This window comes from Coffea arabica, chromosome 6e (assembly GCF_036785885.1).
Source record: "Coffea arabica cultivar ET-39 chromosome 6e, Coffea Arabica ET-39 HiFi, whole genome shotgun sequence".
In the NCBI taxonomy this organism is placed as follows: domain Eukaryota; kingdom Viridiplantae; phylum Streptophyta; class Magnoliopsida; order Gentianales; family Rubiaceae; genus Coffea; species Coffea arabica.
In genome coordinates, this window is record NC_092321.1 from 23826970 (window position 1) to 23849543 (window position 22574).

The 22574-nt window shown below is 33.0% G+C and overlaps 1 protein-coding gene across 1 annotated transcript; it reads left to right on the forward strand.

Annotated features, from left to right (window-relative positions):
* The first annotated feature begins 17427 nt into the window (after positions 1–17427).
* LOC113695884 (cytochrome P450 98A2-like) lies at positions 17428–22428 on the forward strand. Its single transcript, XM_072055658.1, has 3 exons — positions 17428–18249; positions 21006–21403; positions 21520–22428. The coding sequence occupies exons 1-3, from the start codon at positions 17766–17768 to the stop codon at positions 22162–22164; spliced, it is 1527 nt and encodes a 508-aa protein (XP_071911759.1). The 5' UTR covers positions 17428–17765; the 3' UTR covers positions 22165–22428.
* The last annotated feature ends 146 nt before the right edge of the window (positions 22429–22574 follow it).

Sequence of the window (22574 nt, forward strand, 5' to 3'; positions counted from 1 at the left end):
AAAAATATAAGTTTTAACATATCTTTTCCAATAAATTCTAGACAAATAAATAGCTAAAAAATTACTTTTTAAATAGATAAAGCTCATAATTGGCGTATTTGTTTTTATTTCTATGCCATCAGTTAAATTATCTCTTACTCAATCTCTCAGTGTCATGAAAAATTTATCAATTTTTTGTATCTCTTCGTGTCAATAATCCCAAAGAATAAGGAGAGTGTTTATAAATTAAATAAAATTACAAATTGATGCAGGCGATGCACTTGTATATGCTTTGTAAATAATTTATCTAGCATTTAAACCCCTTCTCGTGATGTTTCTACTCTCATTAGAAAAAAATATCAATTTTGGTATTTTATTTTCCCTTAAAGTATAAATAATTGTAAAAATATATACAAATAAATAGGTTGCATTCTAAATATTAACTTGCATTTATACTAAAATCTATTATGCTTATACATTTATTTGAAGTAATAAATCATAAATTTATTTTTCACAAAAAATTAATATCAAATAATTCACAATTAGTAATCGTTTATTCATGACTAAAGAAGTAATAAACATTCAACTGTTGTTCAGCCAACTACTCCATCAACCAGGTGATGTAGTTATATTTGATTTCCAAATAATTAACATACCATTTAAATCTCTTCCATGATGTTTCTACTTTTATGGCAAAAAAATTAATTTTTGTATTGTATTTTACCTTAAATCCAAATCATTTTAAAAAACTATAAAAAAAAATAAATGAGGTTGCACTCTGAATAATTAACATTGCATTTGCACTTATATCTATTACGCTTATACATTTATCCAAAGTAATAATTTGTAAATTTATTTTTCGGATAAAATATATTAGTATCAAATATTTCTCAATAAATTGTTTATTCCTGACTAAAGAAGTAATAAACAATCAGCCATTATGGACTTAAATGTTCCTTGAACAGGCTGGTTAATTTGCTCTGCATAATAATTAGAGGGGAGGAAAAAAGTTTATTTATCAGCATTGACCCAAAAATCTTGAAAGCAAAAGAACGAAACAAAGAAAGCTCCACACATCTCCCATCGCACCATGTGGCAGCTCCAACCACAGCAAAAGTAACTCGATCTTATATAATAGTTAGATTTTGAATTTTAGATGAATATGTAAAGTATTAAACTAAATTAATATAAATTATTTTTAAGATATGTTAAATGATGAGAGGGGTGGTGCAGGTACCCGTTAATCTAATTCTTTTCTAACGGGTATTCAATGATTGGGTATCTGTGGATATACAGAGCGAAAAAGGATAAAAAAATAACTGATTTATAACATGTAGATCGGGTCAACCAAAAGCCTCATGAGACAAATACCTGATTTGTGCCTACCCCATAGTATTATTTGAAAAGTATAGTACTATTGAAACGTTTAAACTAGTTCGTATCTAATTTTCTATGTGAACAAATCACTGCAGAAGGTCTACGAACTTTCAAAGGTATAGTACTATTTAAACGTCGATTATTAAAGGTCTAGAAAATTGTAAAGGGTAATTTTAGAAAACTCCCTTGAAGTTTTCAACAATTTGATTGACCTTTCCTAAGATTTATAATATTATATTAACCTCTCTTGAGGTTAAAATTTTGGTAACAAAATTAAGTTGGAAAAAGTACTATTAAAATAATACTTTGAGGAGATATGAAACTTTTATTCTATAAATGTCCCTTATGCATGTGTACAATTTGTATTAGTAAAAAAAAGAATAAAAACAACTAAAAGTTGAAAGCAATTAACACCGCATTCCACTACCCAAAAAGTTAACATTCAACAATTTAGATAACACAAATAATTAACAAAACTACACTATTGATCATAAGATTCAATAAAATAGACCTGTCATCTCTCTTAACATGAGGTTTGCTATTATTCCTATGATTTTGAGTAGAAAAAATTTCGAATTTTGCCTTTTTTCTTCCTCCTTTCTCATTCACTTCCATGAAATTGCTTTGCAACTATCATAGCTTAAGAGTTTCAGAAAAAAATTTCTCATGAACATCTTTCTTTTTCTCTTTCTTTGCCCTGTGTTTTCTTTCTTCTACCAAACCCCTTCTTTCTACATTATGTACAACTGATTTCTGATCATTGTTAAGTTTTATCAATCAAAAAATAGCGCAATGGATATATCAATTGGTGCCATTTTGTAATTGCAAGATATTGTTCATCATTAAAAAAAATCTCCAACTTTTATTTTTGTCAATTAGTAACTAACAGTTAATTGGTACCATAATTACTCAATTGTTAGATATTAGTTTCTAATAAGATATAATGTCTTGGGGCATATGAGTAATTTCTTCCCATGTGATTATACCAAATGGCGCCATTTTGTGATTGTAAGTTACTGTTCATCATTAAAGAAGTCTGTCAATGTATAAATTTTTTCACATTACGAGTTTAACATCCTAACAATTATTTCCATTAATTAGTTACTATAGTTAATTAGCACAATAATTACTCTATTGTCAGATACTAGTTTCTAATAAGATATAATGTTTTAGGATATATGAGTAATTACTTCCTATGTGATGTAAGCAATTGGGTCAATAATTCTACCATGGGAGGTCATTGTTATTTTGCAAGTCTCAAGGAAGACCAGTGAAATTTTTAAAAATCTTAGGAGAGGCTTTTTAAATTACTCCTAAGAATAAAGAAATGGAATTGACTATAAATGCCAAATTTGACGAGAACAAACTACTTTGTCAAAAAAACTTTTGTTTAGATTTTGTTGTTGATGTGAGTGTTAGGTAAATAATATAATCCCAAGAATATGTCCGATCCGTAATGATGATCGGAATTGAACTTATCCAAACTTGTCCTTAAAAATAAAAAAAGAATTGACTACGAATAATTTTAAATAATTGACAAATATTTTGCATTTTACAGTCTCAATTTATTTCTTTTTTTTGTCACAATGGGTACATTTATATTTTATTGTACTATCTCCGTCCCAATATTACAGTCATTTTTTGAAAATCCAACTTTTTATGAAGACATAGTAATCATTATGTTTAGATAAAATGGCATTAGTGAATTTATGGCCCCGTTTGGCAAGTGAGTTTTTTTTTTTGTGTTTGTCTAAAACTTCTCTGTAGTTTACTGTAGAAGTTTTTTAAAAATTTTTTGAAGTGCATAAATTTTTGAATATTTTTGAGTGTATAGTCTAAAAACTTAGAAAATTTTTTGGAGGTTACTGTAATTAAAGTTTTTAAAAAACTTGTAGCAGACAAATTTGACAAAAAACTCAAGTGCCAAACAGGGCCTGCATTGCATCCTTTGGATACAAAATACTTCTTTGTTAAATGTGCACTGAAATTTTAAAGAGTTGTCTTTCCAATGGCAAAGTTGGAAAGCAAGTGTCAAATTTAAAATGGTGACTCTTATTTAGCACATCAATAAAATGAAAGCATGACATTAACAATGAGATGAAATGAGTATTTATTTGTCTCAAATCCTCTATTGACTAGTAGTTCTCATTACTTTGACAACTTAACATTGATTAAGATAAAATGAAATTTAGAACCTTTGTCTGAGTATCAAATATTAATTACCCTTTTAAATTCATGCATTTTATGAAGAGATAATTTTAGAAACTTCCCCTGAGGTTTCTAACTATTTCATTTAGCCCTTTTGAAATTTTAAAATTTACACTTATCTTTCTTGATTGGACACTTTTGATAATCAAAACTTAGAATAGGTTCAAATTTTTAATGAATACCCTAAAATGCCTTCTCTTGTAAAGTTTAATTTATTCTTCTAAATAATTGTAAAGCCATTTGATACAATAACTAAGAAATGAGTGTCAAGTTTTTCATGCTAATATTTATTGTTTGGTAATCAATTATAATAATAAATCTATCACTATAATAAGCTACTTTGTATACTACTTTATTGGGGAAATATATTCTTTTTGAGATAGAGAATAACGTGTCATCTTAATTTTTTTAAGGGGGATTTTCAGAAATCTCCCCCGAGGTTTCTTATAATATCACTTAGCTCCCCTGAGGTTTTTAAAATATCACTTACCTCCCTTGGATTGATATTTCTTGTAACATTTTAACTCCTTTGGAGAAAATACAAGAAAGATAAAATTTTTGTTCCAATACTACCCTTATATTATCCTACTTATGAAATTTATAACAACAATAAAAATAAAGTAAGGTTAAAGTTTTATCAGGTGTAAATTTCTTGATGTAAACTATTTATTTTAGTTGTATTGGAACAAAAGAAAAATTTACACCTTGAAAAATTCACACGTATGAAGAGATTATTTTACTTTTCAATACAGCTTAAACTACACCATGAATTAAAACATATTTCTCCAAACAAATATTTGGACTTCCTTAATTGTAACTATGCATGAAATTTTTTAATGTATTAATTATTCTCTAAAATCCTCCTAAGTGGTTGACCTTGATTAGATTTAATTTATTCATATCCTTTGCTATTTCACCATGATTCCAATGTAAAGAAATATGGACCATTACAAGCCAGCAATTTGTTTTTTAAATTTACATTTTTTGCTTTTAAAATTTTATTTTGTTTTGGCTTTTTGGTTAAATTGTTATTAAGAGCAACGGTAATGTTGTCAATTTGTAACATTTGATAGGAATATTTAGTCTTGTCAAGTTGACAAGGGAGGTAAGTGAAAATTTAAAAACTTGAGGGAGCTAAGTGATATTATGACAAACCTCAGGGGAGGTTTCTGAAATTATCCCTTTTTTAAAAAGCTTGTGGACTATTTGAGTGGTGAAACTACCATTGTTTGGTAGTGATTTTGTTTCTAGGTTACTATTAATTTATTCTTGATTTTGATTAAAAAAAAAAGAGTTACAAAAAGGTTAGATGATAATAAAAGCTATCAAACAAATGCTATTAGTTTGACATTTGATCAGGATAGAGTTAGGAACAACATTGATAGTTTTTTAGTTTTTTTTTTTATGAAATATAAGAGAAATGAATAAGAAGGAGAAAGGAAAAAAATTATAAAATTCATCCTTTGTATAAGCATAGCAAGGAAGGGAGTTTCAATTGAATGTTAAGGTTATCATTTTAAATCGATAAAGGAGGTAGGCATAATTTTTAAAAGTTTGAGGATACTAAATGAAATTATCAAAAACTTCAAGGAAGGTTTCTGAAATGATCCCCATCTTAAATCTCTGTCGGGTTCTACCGTCCCGGGGCAACTGCGCCTACTCTCAATCCGTCAGTAGACATTCATGCCGTTGATTACTGAGACACATGTAAAATACTTATTAAAACATTTTCAATAAAAAAAGAGAAAAAAGAAAACCTCAAAAAAGACCGGCCCATCAAGGGCAACGTTATCCCCGCAATGTCTGGCTTTATATGTGTATACGTATGTATTCTTTCTCCACAATCCATCACAATTCATAAGACGAGTTAACAATGACATTTCCTGACAAGGATATTGCATTTTTTATTTCTCAGTTCATGAAACTTATCTAGATTTTCAGACAATTTTTTATGGTATCATCTGCTATGTTTTTCAAACAATTTTCTATAAAATGTATTACAATTTTCATTAGTTTTGGATTCTTATTTTTTTTTCTTGTTTTCTCTTTGTGTGTCTGTTTCTCAACATAAGACTTTTTTTGGTAAAATCTACTAGTAGGGGAGGGCGGTGGGTGCCCAGTGGGATGTACTCATTGGTAGTAAACAGTCTGGAATTCCAAGGTGCAGAACAATGAACTAGAAGGTACAAAAAATAAAGCATTAAACATTCATGTAAAGAAGCATATTACAAAGCCAAATAATTGAATAACTAACTAAACATAAGAGCAATGCAGACAAGAGTTCATCAAGCAATAGGAAATGGAGAAGCTGCAAAACTCGTGTTCTCTGTTTTACGAAAATCACCGAGAAGGATGCTATGACACCAAACAAAATGAATAAAAGCTTCTGAGCTTTAATATGTTTCGTCAAACGTAGCCTTCTTGTTTACTGTTGTCAAAAATTTCATCTAAAAAAGTAGTCAATGGTGAGTAAACCATCCATTGAGTCATGGTCCAATCTATGGTGAATGTATGATAAAAGTACAAAGAACAACTGATCAGGTGGCTGAAATTTATACAAAGAACAACTTAACTGTTAGCAAATAGTAAACATCCAATCATAACAAGTGATTGAAAGAAGTAAACCAGTGGCCTATGACTTGTAAAAAGCATAGTACTATTGAAACATAGTATTATGATTCGCGTGAACCAAAAACATAGCACTATTGAAACATTTAAACTAGTTCATATCTAATCTTCTATGTAAACCACCGGCCGTTGGTTTGGTGGCCACCACCAAAGCATTAAAACTTGGTGGAGTGGGAGGCAAGGGTTCCTTGCCTCCCATCAATTGCCACATTAAGTGGTTTTGCTTAAAAATCTAGACGGGTGCGTAGTGCACTCGTCTGGTCCAGTGGTAGTTCAGTGGTTTAGTCCCCTTCGGTTTACCTTTGAACCTCTTCAGGTCTATCCCCTCCTTCTAGTGTAGGATAGAATAGATTTATCGTCTTGAAAATTGTAAATGGGTAATTTTAGAAACCTCCATTGAGGTTTTCAACAATTTCATTGACCTTTCTTAAGATTTACAAAATTATATTAACCTCCCTTGAGATTAAAATTTTGGTAACAAAATCAATCCAAATTAGAAAAAGTATTATTAAAATAATACTTTGAGGACATATGAAACTTTTATTCATAAATGCCCTTTATGCATGTGTACAATTTGTATTTGTAAAAAATAAAAATAAAAACAATTAAAAGTTGAAAGCATTTAACACTGCATTTCACTACTCAAAAAGTTTACATTCAACAAATTAGATAACACAAATAATTAACAAAACTACACTCATGATCATAAGATTCAACAAAATAGACTTGTCATCTCTCTTAACATAAGGTTTGCTATTATTCCTATGATTTTGAGTAGAAAAAATTTCGAATTTTGTCTTTCTTCTTCCTCCTTTCTCATTCACTTCCATGAAATTGCTTTAGAACTATCATAGCTTAAGAGTTTCAGAAAAAAATTTCTCATAAACATCCTTCTTTTTCTCTTTCTTTGCCTTATGTTTTCTTTCTTCTACCAAACCCCTTCTTTCTATATTATGTACAACTGATTTCTGGTCATTATTAAGTTTTATCAATCACAAAATGACGCATTTGATATATCAATTGGCCCCATTTTGTAATTGCAAGTTATTGTTCATCATTAAAAAAAATCTGCAACAGTTATTTTTGTTAATTAGTTACTAATAGTTAATTGGTACCATAATTACTCTATTGTTAGATATTAGTTTCTAATAAGATATAATGTCTTGGGGCATATGAGTAATTTCTGCCCATGTGATTACACCAAATGGCGCCATTTTGTGATTGTAACTTAATGTTCATCATTAAAGAAGTCTGTCAGTGTATAAATTCTTTCACATTACAGGTTTAGATCATACCAAATAACATCCTAACAATTATTTCCATTAATTAGTTACTATAGTTAATTAGCACGATAATTACTCAATTGTCAGATACTAGTGTCTAATAAGATATAATGTCTTAGAGTATATGACTAATTTCTTCTTATGTGATGTAAGCAATTGGGTCCATAATTCTACCATGGGAGGTCATTGTTATTTTACAAATCTCAGGGAAGACCAGTGAAATTTTTAAAAATCTTAGGAGAGGCTTTTTAAATTACTCCTAAGAATAAAGAAATGGAATTGACTATAAATGCCAAAATTGACGAGAACAAACTACTTTGTCAAAAAAACTTTTGTTCAGATTTTGTTGTTGATGTGAGTGTTAGGTAAATAATATAATCCCAAGAATATGTCCGATCTGTAATGATGATCGGAGTTAAACTTATCCAAACTTGTCCTTAAAAAATATAAAAAGAATTGACTACGAATAATTTTAAATAATTGACAAATATTTTGCATTTTACAGTCTCAATTTATTTCTTTTTTTTGTCACAACGGGTACATTTATCTTTTATTGTACTCTCTCTGTCATAATATTACATTCATTTTTTGGAAATCCAACTTTTTATAGGGACATAGTAATCATTATGTTTAGATGAAATGACATTAGTGAATTTACAAATGTATCCTTTGGATTCAAAGTACTTCCTTGTTAAATGTGCACTGAAATTTTAAAGAATTGTCTTTCAAATGGCAACATTGGAAAGCAAGTGTCAAATTTAAAATGATGACTCTTATTTGGGACATCAATAAAATGAAAGCATGACATTAACAATGAGACAAAATGAGTATTTATTATCCTCTATTGACTAGCAGTTCTCATTACTTTGACAACTTAGCATTGATTAAGATAAAATGAAATTTAGAACTTTTGTCTGAGTATCAAATATTAATTACCCTTTTAAATTCATGCATTTTATGAAGAGATAATTTTAGAAACTTCCCCTGAGGTTTTTAACTATTTCACTTAGCCCTTTTGAAATTTTAAAAATTACACTTATCTTCCTTGATTGGACACTTTTGGTTTTGGTAATCAAAACTTAGAATAGGTTCAAATTTTTAATGAATACCCTAAAATGCCTTGTCTTGTAATGTTTAATTTATTCTTCTAAATAATTGTAAAGTAATTTGATACAATTACTAAGAAATGAGTGTCAAGTTTTTCATGCTAATATTTATTGTTTGGTAGTCAATTATAACAATAAATCTATCACTATAATAAGCTACATTTTATACTACTTTATTGGAAAATTAGATTCTTTTTGAGATAGGGAATAAAGTGTCATCTTAATTTTTTTAAGGGATAATTTCAGAAACCTCCCCCGAGGTTTCTTATAATATCACTCAGCTCCCCTGAGGTTTTTAAAATATCACTTACCTCCCTTGGATTGATATTTCTTGTAACATTTTAACTCCTTTGGAGAAAATACAAGAAAGATAAAATTTTTGTTCCAATACTACCCTTATATTATCCTACTTATGAAATTTATAATAACAATAAAAAATAAAATAAGGCTAAAGTTTTATAAGGTGTAAATTTCTTGATGTAAACTATTTATTTTAGTTGTATTGGAACAAAAGAAAAATTTACACCTTGACAAATTTACATGTATGAAGAGATTATTTTACTTTTCAATACAGCTTAAACTACACCATGAATTAAAACATATTTCTCCAAAAAAATATCTTGACTTTCTTAATTGTAACTGTGCATGAAATTTTTTTAAGGTGTTAATTACTCTCTAAAATCCTCCTAAGTGCTTGACCTTTGATTGGATTTAATTTATTCATATCCTTTGTTATTTCACCATGATTCCAATATAAAGAAAAATGGACCATTATTAGCCAGTAATTTGTTTTTTAATTTACATTTTTTACTTTTAAAATTTTATTTTGTTTTGACTTTTTGGTTAAATAGTTATTAAGAGCAAGGGTAATGTTATCAATTTGTAACATTTGATAGGAATATTTGTGACGCCCCCACTTCTTCCTAAGGCGAACCAAAGGGTATCCGCGGGACACCTGCCTAACTCTCGCCAGGACTCAAGCAATTCCATTCAAGCTTATTACCGGACCACACGATACAAGTCAATAACTTAGATACAATAAATGCGGAAGCGTTCAAGTTTAATAATAGTCATCCGTTATCCAACCCGCACATCGGGTGTTCAACATACATCATGAATCCCAAATATACATCATGCCCCCAAAAGTTACATTTCAATTTCCCAAAATACAACCCAAAAACCAAGGCATAGCCATAAAGTAAAAGAAACCCTAAACAAAAGCATATCAGGAGGATTTCTTCAATACATCTCCGAGTTCAATTCTGTTAAGGAAAACAAATCTACAGGGTGAGCAAAATGCTCGTGAGGCCAAGAATACACATGCAAGCACGTTGTTCAGGTAACAAACCCAAATAACAGTTCAAGTGATAAATTACAAGTAATTAATAATGCCAACAAAATGTAAACAGAAACAATTCAAGGATATGTTAGCTCTCAAGAGTTAAGTTCCACTTGCTTTACCAGTTCATTCGTATATCTTCCTGCGATGACTCTCCGTCAACCGGGTTGATATTTCCAAACCGTAGATCACCACTTACTTCTCATCCGTCCACCATACACCGCTTCGGGCCCGCACGACATTTATGAGGCGATACTTCACGGGTATGCCAAACAAGATCTTTCAATAGATCAAGCTTATCATGTGAATCTCATGGCTCACCGAGGTTCCCGATCAAGCCCATGCCGGCTCGAGTTCCAAAGTCGGCCTATGAGTTTGGGCGTCCCCCAGGTATCATGTAAGTGTCGAGGAGATTCACTCCAACGACGTATGCAGTCATAGCATACCATGTCATGTATTCAAGCATTTGACAGGTTTAAGCATGTATTTCAGATCATGTAAACCAGGCAAATCATGTTAAGCATGAGTCATTTGTTTCAAATGAAAACGAGTGCGATAAAGTACACACTCGACTCCATTTTCAAAACCAAGTAGGCTAAGCATGTAATCAAGTCCATAGAGTTCAAGTAGTCAAACACTTGACACTCACCGAGCAAATCAAGAAGAAATATTTTCTGGAAGTTCAAGTCTTCACGGTAGGATCCTCTTGAAGGTCCTCGTGTGCGCCTGAGCAAATAATAATATATTATCATTCATATATCCCAATTATCAAGGAAGATTGTACACTAGTACAATCTAAGGAAATTTCACGAAAACGAACCTCAATTACTCGTAAATCGAGGTTCAACTGGAGTTTCTTAAGTACAAGAGCATTCGAGTTTTCATTTTAGAAAATCAAGTATAAAACGTTTAGGTAATATCGAAGAAATAAGGAGTGCTTGAAACTCCCTTCCTTTGGAATTCGGAATATTTTCAGTTTTGATATGATATTTTTGAAAAATTGTATCTCACATTCTACATGCCAAAAATTAGAAAATTTGGTACCGTTGGAAACCTCTTTTAAAGTACTAAAAGTTCTTAGAAGACACTTTTCCATGAATCTAAGTGGAAGGTATTCAAAAATGAGCTTAAAGTTGCTGTTCCAGAATGTTCAGGATTGAGCTGGGGTTGATTTTTTCGCTAACTTTGGAAATTCGGCAGAATTCACTCGTTGCAAACCAGCCCTTGAAATTTATAAATCAATTATAGGTACAAGTAAGGTTTAGGACAGAACAAGCGGATTGAGAATCGGAGTTTCGAGCACCAAGATATGGTAACTCAAAATTGGGGAAAATTCAAGACTGTTGAACAATTTCCAGATTTGGGTTTCCGACTTTGGACCTTTAGTTAAGTGTCGAAAAGAACTTGGATTGGTGCCAAATTTTACAGTATAGTACTCCTATATGAAGGGTATCTCTCTATCAAATTTCGTGGAAAAATACCTTCGGGAAGGTGGTTAACCAATCAACCAAAGTTTTGAAATTACTAAGGCAAAACTGCCTTTAGCTCCATTTCTCTCCGTTTCCAAACATTCGGCTAAGGAAAACCTCCAAACATGGTTCATTTGTACAATAAAAGTCTAAGGAACATACATGGTACATTTGGTAGGTGTTTAGCACCAAGAAATTCATTTAGTAAGACCACAACAAGTCTCACATCAAATCTGTCCAAATCCAAGGGTTTTCAAGAACAAGGCAGTCACCGTATTTTGATCATGACTCCCTCAATTTAACTCGGAATTGAGCATGGTTGATAGTGTTGGAAAATAAATTCACAGGGATATAATTTCACAGAAGAAATTGTTTTAAGATTCAACATGCAACTGGCTCGAAATTAAGCCTAAAGTTGCAGCATCATCAAATCGTTCCAGCAGAACAGAGAAACAGGGCAGCCTTCTTAAAATGATTGGTTTGGCTCACACACTTGGAACCAAAACCTGCATTTTATACCGTTGGAAAGGTGTGGATGTCTAGTTTCAAATGCCACCGACGGCCTCGATTTTGATGTCGGAGGACAGAGTTACAGCCGAAACACTATCGCTGGACAGAACTACACGAAAACAGTTTTCCAACTTGACTAGTTTTACAAAGAAATTCATTTGCCCAACCAAACCTCAATATTTTCCAATGAAAATTTTTACATAACTAATACAACATATAAACATCATATTCAAGCCATTAGATCATCAAAAATTGGCCTTAAAATAACCGAACAAGGCAGGGGCAGATTCGGAACTTTTCACCCTATGCATTTCTTGAAGTTCCTACTACTAATACACCATTAATCCACCATTTTGAGCACTAAACCAACATTAAACTCATCATCAAGCATCACATCAGCCATCAAGACAAAGGTGGGAGTTCATAGAGCCCACCCATTTCATTTTCACACCATAAACAAGCTATCCACAAGAATATTTAAACTCATAAGTGTCAAATAACCTCCATAAACCAAGTTTAGAGTGTTGGATCATTACCTACTTTAGTTGATGAACAAGTCAGAAATTTCGGCCCCTCCTTGCTCCTAAGTGAGCCGTGAAAAGCTCCCCCTTTTTAGCTAGATATGAACTCCAAGTCTTAAGCTAAGTAGTGTTAAAATTTGAGAGGATTTGATAGAGATTTGAGTAGGATTTTAGAGTGAAAGGTTGAAGAATTTCGGTTGTTTCTTTGCAGCTTGTTGGCCGGCCAAGAGAGCTAGGAAAAAGAGATGTTTGGTCTGACTTTTTGGCTTACAAAGGAAGCTTAAGGAGTAAGAGTTTATGTGCGAAAAGTCAACCACAAAATAGTGCGCATACGCGCGCGTTTTGTATTCGAATCCTTTCGAGTTTATTTCGCTAGTGCACTAAACCTCTAACGCACTTATATTCATATAAATATTATTTAATCTTAATTGTCCCAAAATAATGGTCTAAAGTCCCTCAATTAATCGCGCGTGTGAAAACGCGTATTTCCAATTTAGGCGCGATAAAGTGAAACCTTCGAGAAATTCTTATAACGATCGTACCACTAACTATCACTTGAGTACTTAAACCTAAAATTACCTATTTTAGGACCATTGTATAAGTCTTTAATATTCCAAGCCTATTGTACTCTCAATCGAGTAAATTTTCCAAGCACTATTCGCTGTTCTCACTAAACGCCCTCCCGAAAATTAATTTTTGAAACAAGTCACTTTAAAAATATAATGAAACTATATTCCACGTAATTAGGTTCAATAGGTCTAGAAAATAATACTCGGAATAAATGAACAAGTAAATAATTAAATAAGCTCAAAATAGGGTTTTAATAGGAGTTTTACAAGTTCTCACATGAGTCGAGTATTAACTCCTCAAATCTCCAATAAATTTGTATCCATGCGTCTTTTGGAAAACTATCCACGCGTGAATAGTATATGCTCATTTAGAACTTATTCACCTTTAATTCTCGATTAACTTTTCTTAATCTGCTATTGTCCGTTCTTAATTTCCCCAGGATAATCATACTCTCGAATATAATATCACCTTGAAACACTCGTATTCATTATTTCTCACCTAAACAATCCTCCGAAAATTGAAGTTGTTAACGGGACGTTTTAAAAGCATAACGAAGACATTATTCCATACGAATGGATTTAAAATGGTCGTAATAAATTATTTGGGGAAAACAGGTAGATAAATACTTAATTAAACCATTAATATTCGATAAAAATAAGAAATTTTTTCGGGTCCTCACAATATTTAGTCTTGTCAAGTTGATAAGGGAGATAAGTGTAATTTTAAAAATTTGAGGGAGCTGAGTGATATTATGACAAACCTCAGGGGAGGTTTATGAAATTATCCCTTTTTTTTAAAGCTTGTGGACTATTTGAGTGGTGAAACTACCATTGTTTGGTAGTGATTTTGTTTCTAGGTTATTATTAATTTATTCTTGATTTTGATACAAAAAAAAAGAGTTACAAAAAGGTTGGATGATAATAACAGCTATCAAACAAATGTTATTAGTTTGACATTTGATCAGGATAGACTTAGGAACAACATTGATAGTTTTTTTATTTTTATTTTTGATGAAATATAAGAGACGTGAATAAGAAGGGGAAAGGGAAAAAATTATAAAATCCATCCTTTGTATAAGCATAGCAAGGAAGGGAGTTTCAATTGAATGTTAAGGCTAGTATTGTCATTTTAAATCGATAAAGAAGGTAGGTATAATTTTTAAAAGTTTGAGGATATTAAATGAAATTATCAAAAACTTCAAGGAAGGTTTCTGAAATTATTCCCATCTTAGAGATCTGGTTCTACCGTCCCAGGCAACTGCCACTTGGGATACTCGGTGACAAGTTTCCTGTGCCAATCCAATGCCACCTATAGCATTGCGCAAAGTGTCCTGTTATTATTTGTACTTTAATTTTCTAATAATTCAAATTGGTTTGGTTTAACAAAATTTTTTTCTACTCTACAACTTTGAACCAAAATTAACCGACCAGTCTAATTTCACTTGGGTTCCTTTTGTACGTCAACCACTCAAGATTGGTTGCTTTGGGGAAAAAGAAAAAGATAACCCTAAACAAATTTGCCTCCAAAGTCCAAACCTTTTCATCGTTGATTGCTTTGAACAAATTCAACAAGAGAAAAAGTGCCTGGAAGCTTATGGCACCGTTGCCTAATAAGCTAAAACTGTAGCCTTCGACTGTTGAAGCAAATAGTGAATTTTGAGAGAAACGACAACCTGGGAGGCTCAGATTCTTGGTCCTCATCTGGTCGGCCTCCACGGATATCTGAATGCCGGGAAGTGCAGAGGATCTGAAGATCGGGATGCAGTTTAACTCGGGGACGTAGGGAAAAGGAACGCTGCCACAATTCAGACCAAACTTTCTGCAAGTATATTTGCAGAGACCAAGATGACATTATTGGTATTCAAAATCTGCCCCCAACCTTTTGCTCCAAAAACAAAAAAAATGTGAAACGAAAAACCGCCGGATGCCCACGTGTACGATAACAGGATTATTCATTATAGCACCAAGAAACAAAATGTAAAGCACCAAGAAACAAAATGTGATTGCCATTAGCATGAAAACGCAGTCAGATCCTCTTTGGAGTGGTGACACAACATTCAAGACCTTTCTTCAACTTTCAACTTATTGGAGAGCGGTGCGGCAGGGTTATCTTTTCCTTTTTCCCCAAAGCAACCGATCTTGAGTGGTTGCCGTGCAAAAGGAACCCAAGTGAAATTAGACCGGTCGGTTAATTTTGGTTCAAAATTATAGAGGTAAAGAAAAATTTTGTTAAACCAAACCAAATTGAATTATTAGAAAATTAAAGTACAAATAATAACAGGACACTTGACGCAATACTATAGGTGGCATTGGGTTGGCACAGAAAACTTGTCACCTAGGATCCCAAGTGGGCAACTGCACCCACCCTCAATCCGTCAGGACATCCATAATGGTTTACACTCTTTATAGTGTAATCCACATGCCACGTCAACATTACACTTTTTCCTCTTTTATTACATTTCTACTCACAATGGATTACATTCCACAAGGTGTAATAGCATGGGTCCACAACTAAATCATATATTTATTTTAATAATGCATAACTCATATCCCATAAATAAATAAAGTAATTTTTAAAAATAATTTTATTATTTTTAAAAAATAAAATATTAACTTTCATTAGATTTTTTACCTTTTGCATTTTTATTTTCTAAAAATAATTTTATTAATTTTTTAGTTTGAACAATATATCTTTTTCTATCTCTCAAAAATAATATATTGTTATTTTTGAGAAATAATTATGGAAACAAATTATGATACTTGTTGCAAACTAATTATTATGCAAATTTAAAAAAAATTATTATAGAATTTTTTATTTTCTAAAAATAATTATGCAAATTTAGTACACCGTTGGATAAAATTAACGTTGAAACCATCAACGTTTGCTGGGCAAAATTTAAAGGAGTCCAACATTTTTTAATGGGTGACCTATCATCAGGACCCACCTATGATACTTGTAATGTGTAATGATGATGTGTGTAATGAATATTACACACTTTACACACCCATTACACGGCCACAATGATGGCCGTGTAACCAACCCATCATTACCCCCCTTATGCAACTCCATTGGAGTTGCTCTCAGTAGCATTGATGAGGTCGATTACTGACACGCTTCTAAAATACTTAATAAAACATTTTCAATAAAAAAAAACCTCAAAAATAAATGGTCCATCAATCGCAACGTTTTCGCCGCGGTGTCTGGCTTTATGTGTGTATATGCGTATGCATTCTTTCTCCACAATCCATCACAATTGACATTTCATGACAAGGATTTTGCATTTTTGATTTCTCAGTTCACTGAAACTTATCTAGACTTTCAGACAATTTTCTTTGGTATCCATCTGCTATATTTTCATCGAATCCTCTTCTTGCTTTTTGAAATTAAATTTAAATAATTTTGACTAAATTCTTTTATATAGTTATAGCTTCCTAAAGTTAATTATTATAGTTAAACTATTTTGCAAATTTATACTTTTTACTTTACTCAAATCAAATTCTCATAAAATCGTGCTCACAATCAATAGTATTTGGACAGGAGATTATTTGCTCAAATATATTTGCTTACATCACCATTATAATTTTTAAGATACCTTTTTATCTTTCTAATTATCTTTTTATCTCACATATATCACATCACAAAAAGTGTTACAGTAAAAATATCTCAAATAATTTACAATTCAAACACACTCTTTGTTATAAAAGTACACCGATATAATTGTTTGCCACTAGTAAATTTATTTATGAATTTAATTTACATGCGCCCGTATGCTTTTTCCAAATATTATAATAGAACTTTGGATCCATTTGGCACACTTATTTTTGGCATGTTTAATAGACAATTTTTTTTTTCGACTTTAGTCATAGGAACACCCAAATTTATAAAAATATACCCCGAAATACTAAAAAATATATGCCCATTTTCCTTTTCTACCATCACCTCAGCTTTTACTACCACCAGCACCCTCCGATGCCCGCCGCCACTTTCCTATCTCTTTCCCTCTTCCTCGTCCCCGCCACCCTTCTTCCCACCACCTTCTTTCCTCTCTTCCCCGTCCCTTGCCACCCCCTTTGGTCTCCCTTCCCCCTACCATCCTAGATTTGGCCTTGCGACTAGATCTGGTCATGAAAAGGAGGGGAGGCTCCTACCCCAAATCTGGTTGACCAAATTTGATTACATGAACAAAAGATCTGTATGTGCGACCAAATCTAGTCGTAAGGGGGAAGGGGAGGGGGAGGGATGCGATGGAATGAGAGAGGAGAGGGGTGGCGGAGAAAGGTGGGAGAGAAAAAGATGAGAAGGGGGAGAGAGGAAGAGGTGAAGGGGAAGAAGAAGGAGGGGATGGTGGGGAAGAAGAAGGAGAGGATGTGCCCGTGGTGGTGGGCCAGAGAGAGGGCAGGGTTGCCGGGTGGAGCAAGGGGGTATTGGTGATTACTTGTGGATGTAGTGGCAAAGGCAGTGGTAGGTGACAGATGGTAGAGTTTAATAAATATTTCCCATTTTTTTTTTTTTTGATAAGAAAGACTACTGCATTCAAAATATCCCAATTACTTAGCGTATACAAATATTTTTGTAAAATTTGTACAAATGGAGCCTGGTCTACCAAACAATTGTACATAACCGACTAAGCCACCAACTCCACTCTTTTATATACCATGTCGTCATAGTTTCAAACTCGACAATTCTAGAGAACCAAACAAGCCACTGTTCCCACCAGCTCCACTAATTTTTTTTTTTTTTTCATGGTTTCAAAACTCAAACCTTCGTATTAACCGATGGCTCTGCTTCTGGTCCTCCTCCCAATTGCCTTCATCTTCCTAGCCTACGGCCTCTATGAACGCCTTAGATTCAAACTGCCACCCGGGCCACGGCCGAAACCGGTGGTCGGAAACATTTACGACATAAAACCGGTGAGGTTCAAGTGCTATGCAGAGTGGTCAAAACTCTATGGTCCAATATTTTCTGTCTACTTTGGTTCCCAGCTGAATACTGTTGTGAACACTGCAGAACTGGCCAAAGAAGTTCTTAAAGACAATGATCAGCAATTGGCAGATAGGTACAGGACTAGACCCTCTGCCAGAATGAGCAGAAATGGCCAAGATTTGATATGGGCTGATTATGGTCCTCATTATGTGAAGGTCAGAAAATTGTGCAATCTTGAACTCTTCACTCCAAAAAGACTGGAAGGCCTTAGACCTTTAAGAGAAGATGAAGTTACAGCCATGGTTGATTCCATCTTCAAGGACTGCACCAAACCTGGTATTGTTTTCTTAATTTTCCACAAAAAATTTTTTTTTTTTTGTTTTCAGTACTCCAAATTCTTGGTTTGTTCTTGATTGGATTTCTTCATCTGTTTGGTTTAGATCTTGAACACGACTATCTCATTCATTTAGTGTTTGCTTGCTTACCATTCATATGGTAGGTGATTTGGACCATTCAGTCATAGATTGTCTTCACAATACCGAAATGCAACCAACAATAAGAAAAGCTCCTATACATTTTTGCAATATATGTTTGTAATTTAAGCTAACTAAATTATTTGCTTAGTTTTCATAACACTCTAAGATTGTAATTTATTGGTAAAGAAAATTGTAAACGGGTATGAATACTGAAAACAAAACCAATGACAAAATACATCAATGTGGAGGAAAATAGCCCTCTTAGATTCACAAAGTTGAATACTTTGAGCTGACTACAATTAAATTTGAAGAAATATTGGGGAACATTTTTCAATTTGGTACAGATCTCAAAAGTGCATATTTCAACCATCAATAATAAATTCTCCTGTTTAGCCACCCCACTGGTCAGTCCATCCATGTTCTTTTTATGTGCAAATTTGTGCTAATTTTGTCGGTTCGCCATCAAAGGTGAGGGAACTAAAGTACTGACATCCCTCCAGTCTCCTCACATCAATGATGCCCGTGATTAATTTCTTTTTCTTTTTTAAAAAAGCAAAAGTAATTTATTATACAAACCCTTCGAATTGGAAGAATAGTTTACAATTCACCCCTAAATGTTTGGGATTGGTGCACAAGCCCCTTAGATTAGAAATAAAAGAATGATACCTTTTGGCAAAATTATCCCACTCTTTTTAGACTTTTTTTTTCTTGGAAGTTTTTAACTAGTAGTAATTTTCCTCTTTTACAGTGCCTTTTCTTCTGCTACACTAGAGTAACGCTTTAAAATCTTTTATCTTATTGGATTTTGATGTCTCACCACTTGATGTACATCTTATGCAAAATAAAAAATTTAATCAACTTAAGTTTGTTGGACAAAAAGTTAATATAAAAATTAGAAAAAGAAAAGATCCTTACGTTTTTATTATAAAAAATATACCTGAAAAAGAAAATTCTAGAATTATGTAACTGTTCTAATGCTGAACATTACAAAAGTCATGCTCATGAAAAGGGAATAATCACTTCTGCTATACTGGAATAATGATTTAAATTCTTTTATTTTATTGGATTTTAATTGTTCACTACTTGATGTAAATTTTCTAAACAGTACATGCTTTTTTTTAATATAAAATAATACGCATGAGACACATTTTTCTACAATTGTATGGCTTTTCTACTCCCGAACATTACTACAAGTCATGGCCATGGAAATGGAATAATCATGACACACCATTAAGGGTCCAAGAAAAAGCAGGTAAGGTAACTTTCTTTGACAAGTTGATTGATATGAATGGGGTAGGTGGGTTTGCATAAAGGAGGAGAAACAAACGAAATTTGTGGTAGGTGAAACTGGACGGTCTACTTATTGCTTTGGATGAGAAAAAGTTGATAGGCCAATTTGGGCAGGTACTGTGTGGGAAAAGAACCAAAGTCGTAGTCACTGGGAAATTCAAGTTGGAAATCAGGATCAGTGCTGAAAAACGTTTTGCATTTTGTTTCGGGAAATCAGTGCTGCAAATCTTCTAAGGATACCTTAGATCAAACTGGAATATGATATTTGAAATATGAATTTGTTAATTACTGAATTAGGTACTGAAATCCTAATATTTGAATGTATTTTACATTAAGTGATTAGTGGACAGTTTTTCATTTATTTTTGAAAATAAGTTTTGCTTTAGGTAATTTGGAGCCATTTAATTAATTTAGATATTTTATATCTTTTTATCAAACATATTTGTACATACTAAGGTCTGAACTTATTAAATTTAAATATCAAATTGAATTATTAAATTTAAATACCAAATTGAATTATCAAAACAGGGCAATCTAAAGTCTAGAGTTAAGTATTGTTGCTAGTTTGAAATCGTTTTAAAAAGCTCTTAAGTATCCTTAACTTTGATTGAACTTTTAGAACATATATGGAAAATTATTTGAGTATATGGAGAAAGTTTTTTTAAATGATTTCATAACTGGAAAGTCTGGAATATGTCAATTTATTTGGAACTGCATTAATCTTTTACACCAAACATCTTTTATATTGCCCGAAGGTTTTTATTAACGTAAACTTTTCTTTTCCTTTCAAAATTCCAAGTGGGCAAATACTGAAAAGTCTGGCCACGCCAATAGTTTCAAATATAAGGCTGTAAAGTTCAAAGAATTAACTTCACTTGGTCATATCTATGTCCCTTTCGGTCTGAAATTAACCTGTGGGTGGGAAGAAGATAATGATTAGTCAACTAGCAATTCCCTACACATTTTCTCATATGCTCAGTTATAGCCTATATTGTAAAAATTCTTCGTTGACTTGGAACAAAAAAATTGAAATAAAAAAGGGGCTAAACCTACGTCTCTCCGTACTAAATTCACACCTTGTGCAAATTTACGTATTAATGATACAAGTTATCTAAATAATAAAAGTATAGTTTCAGAATGGATGGTTGTAGATTTAGTTCTCCATTGGATAACTAATGGGAACTCTTTTTGATGTCCACTTAATTTAGTCACAAAATTTTATTAAAGTTAGGATGAAAGTCTTGAATAGGCTAAAGTGGAACAACGGGCTCAGATCCGCATTGCTGAATTTTGTCTAATTTTTTTTTTTAACACTTGAACATGCAGAAAACAAAGGCAAGAGTCTGTTGATGCGCAACTACTTGGGATCAGTAGCATTCAACAACATTACAAGGCTAACATTTGGGAAGAGGTTCATGAATTCAGAGGGCGTGGTTGATGAACAAGGCCAAGAGTTTAAGGGCATTGTATCAAATGGGATAAAGATTGGTGCAAAACTCTCCGTGGCAGATCACATTCCTTGGCTTCGTTGGATGTTTGTAGGCGAAAATGAGGACCTGGATAAGCACAATGCGCGGAGAGACAAACTGACCAGAATGATCATGGAAGAGCACACTCTTGCAAGGCAAAAGAGTGGCAATACTAAGCAGCATTTTGTTGATGCATTGCTCACTCTTCAAAAGCAATATGAATTGAGCGATGACACAGTCATTGGACTCCTTTGGGTAAGTAGTGGCCTATTTTCACTTTGCTAGCTCCAAGGAAAGAAAGGTAAAAGGAAAAGAAAGATAGCAGCTCCATCTATTGCAAAATAGGATTTAATGTTGTCCAAATTATGCAGGACATGATTACTGCTGGCATGGATACAACCACAATCTCAGTAGAATGGGCAATGGCAGAGCTGGTAAAGAATCCAAGGGTGCAGCAAAAGGCGCAAGAGGAACTTGACCTAGTCATTGGCTCCGATAGAATCATGACTGAAGCTGATTTTGCAAAGCTCCCATACTTACAGTGTGTAGCTAAGGAAGCTCTAAGGCTGCACCCTCCAACTCCACTAATGCTTCCTCATAGAGCCAATGCCAATGTGAAGATCGGTGGTTATGACATCCCTAAAGGGTCTATCGTGCACGTTAACGTCTGGGCGATTGCTCGTGATCCTGCAGCCTGGAAAAATCCACTGGAATTCCGACCTGAGAGATTCCTGGAGGAAGATGTTGACATCAAGGGCCACGATTATCGGCTCCTGCCTTTTGGTGCTGGAAGGAGGATCTGCCCTGGTGCACAACTTGCACTCAATCTGGTCACTTCTATGCTGGGGCATTTGTTGCACCACTTTACTTGGTCTCCACCACCTGGGGTCAGCCCTGAAGAGATTGACCTGGAAGAGAGCCCTGGAACAGTTACTTATATGAGAACCCCTTTGCAAGCTGTTGCAACACCAAGATTGCCTGCACATTTGTACAATCGTGTGCCAGTAGAGCTGTAATGCTTCCTTTCTCTTGTTACTAAATTTTCAGCTTGCAAGAGTTGCTTCACTTCCAACTCTCCATTTGATTGTGAAGAACTTGTTGGATTCTACGAGGTATTTGTGGAAAGCTATTATTTTTCTAGAAAAAATAAAGTAAGGGTTCTCTATGATTTAAAGAGATTTTCTTTTATTGTCAAACTTTACCACAATTTAGTTTGATCTCAAACTTTTTGAAGTGTAGTATGTTGATCTTGAAATATATATCAGCATTTGCTATGGACATCATCATGCCCAAACTCACACAGGCAGTGACTTTTACCCCATTAAACAGCAAAACAAACTTGGCAAAACAGTTTAAATTGTTGGATGCTAGTGAAAATTGTGATGTGATGATAACCTTTTCCCACAAAGAATTCTTGCCAATATGT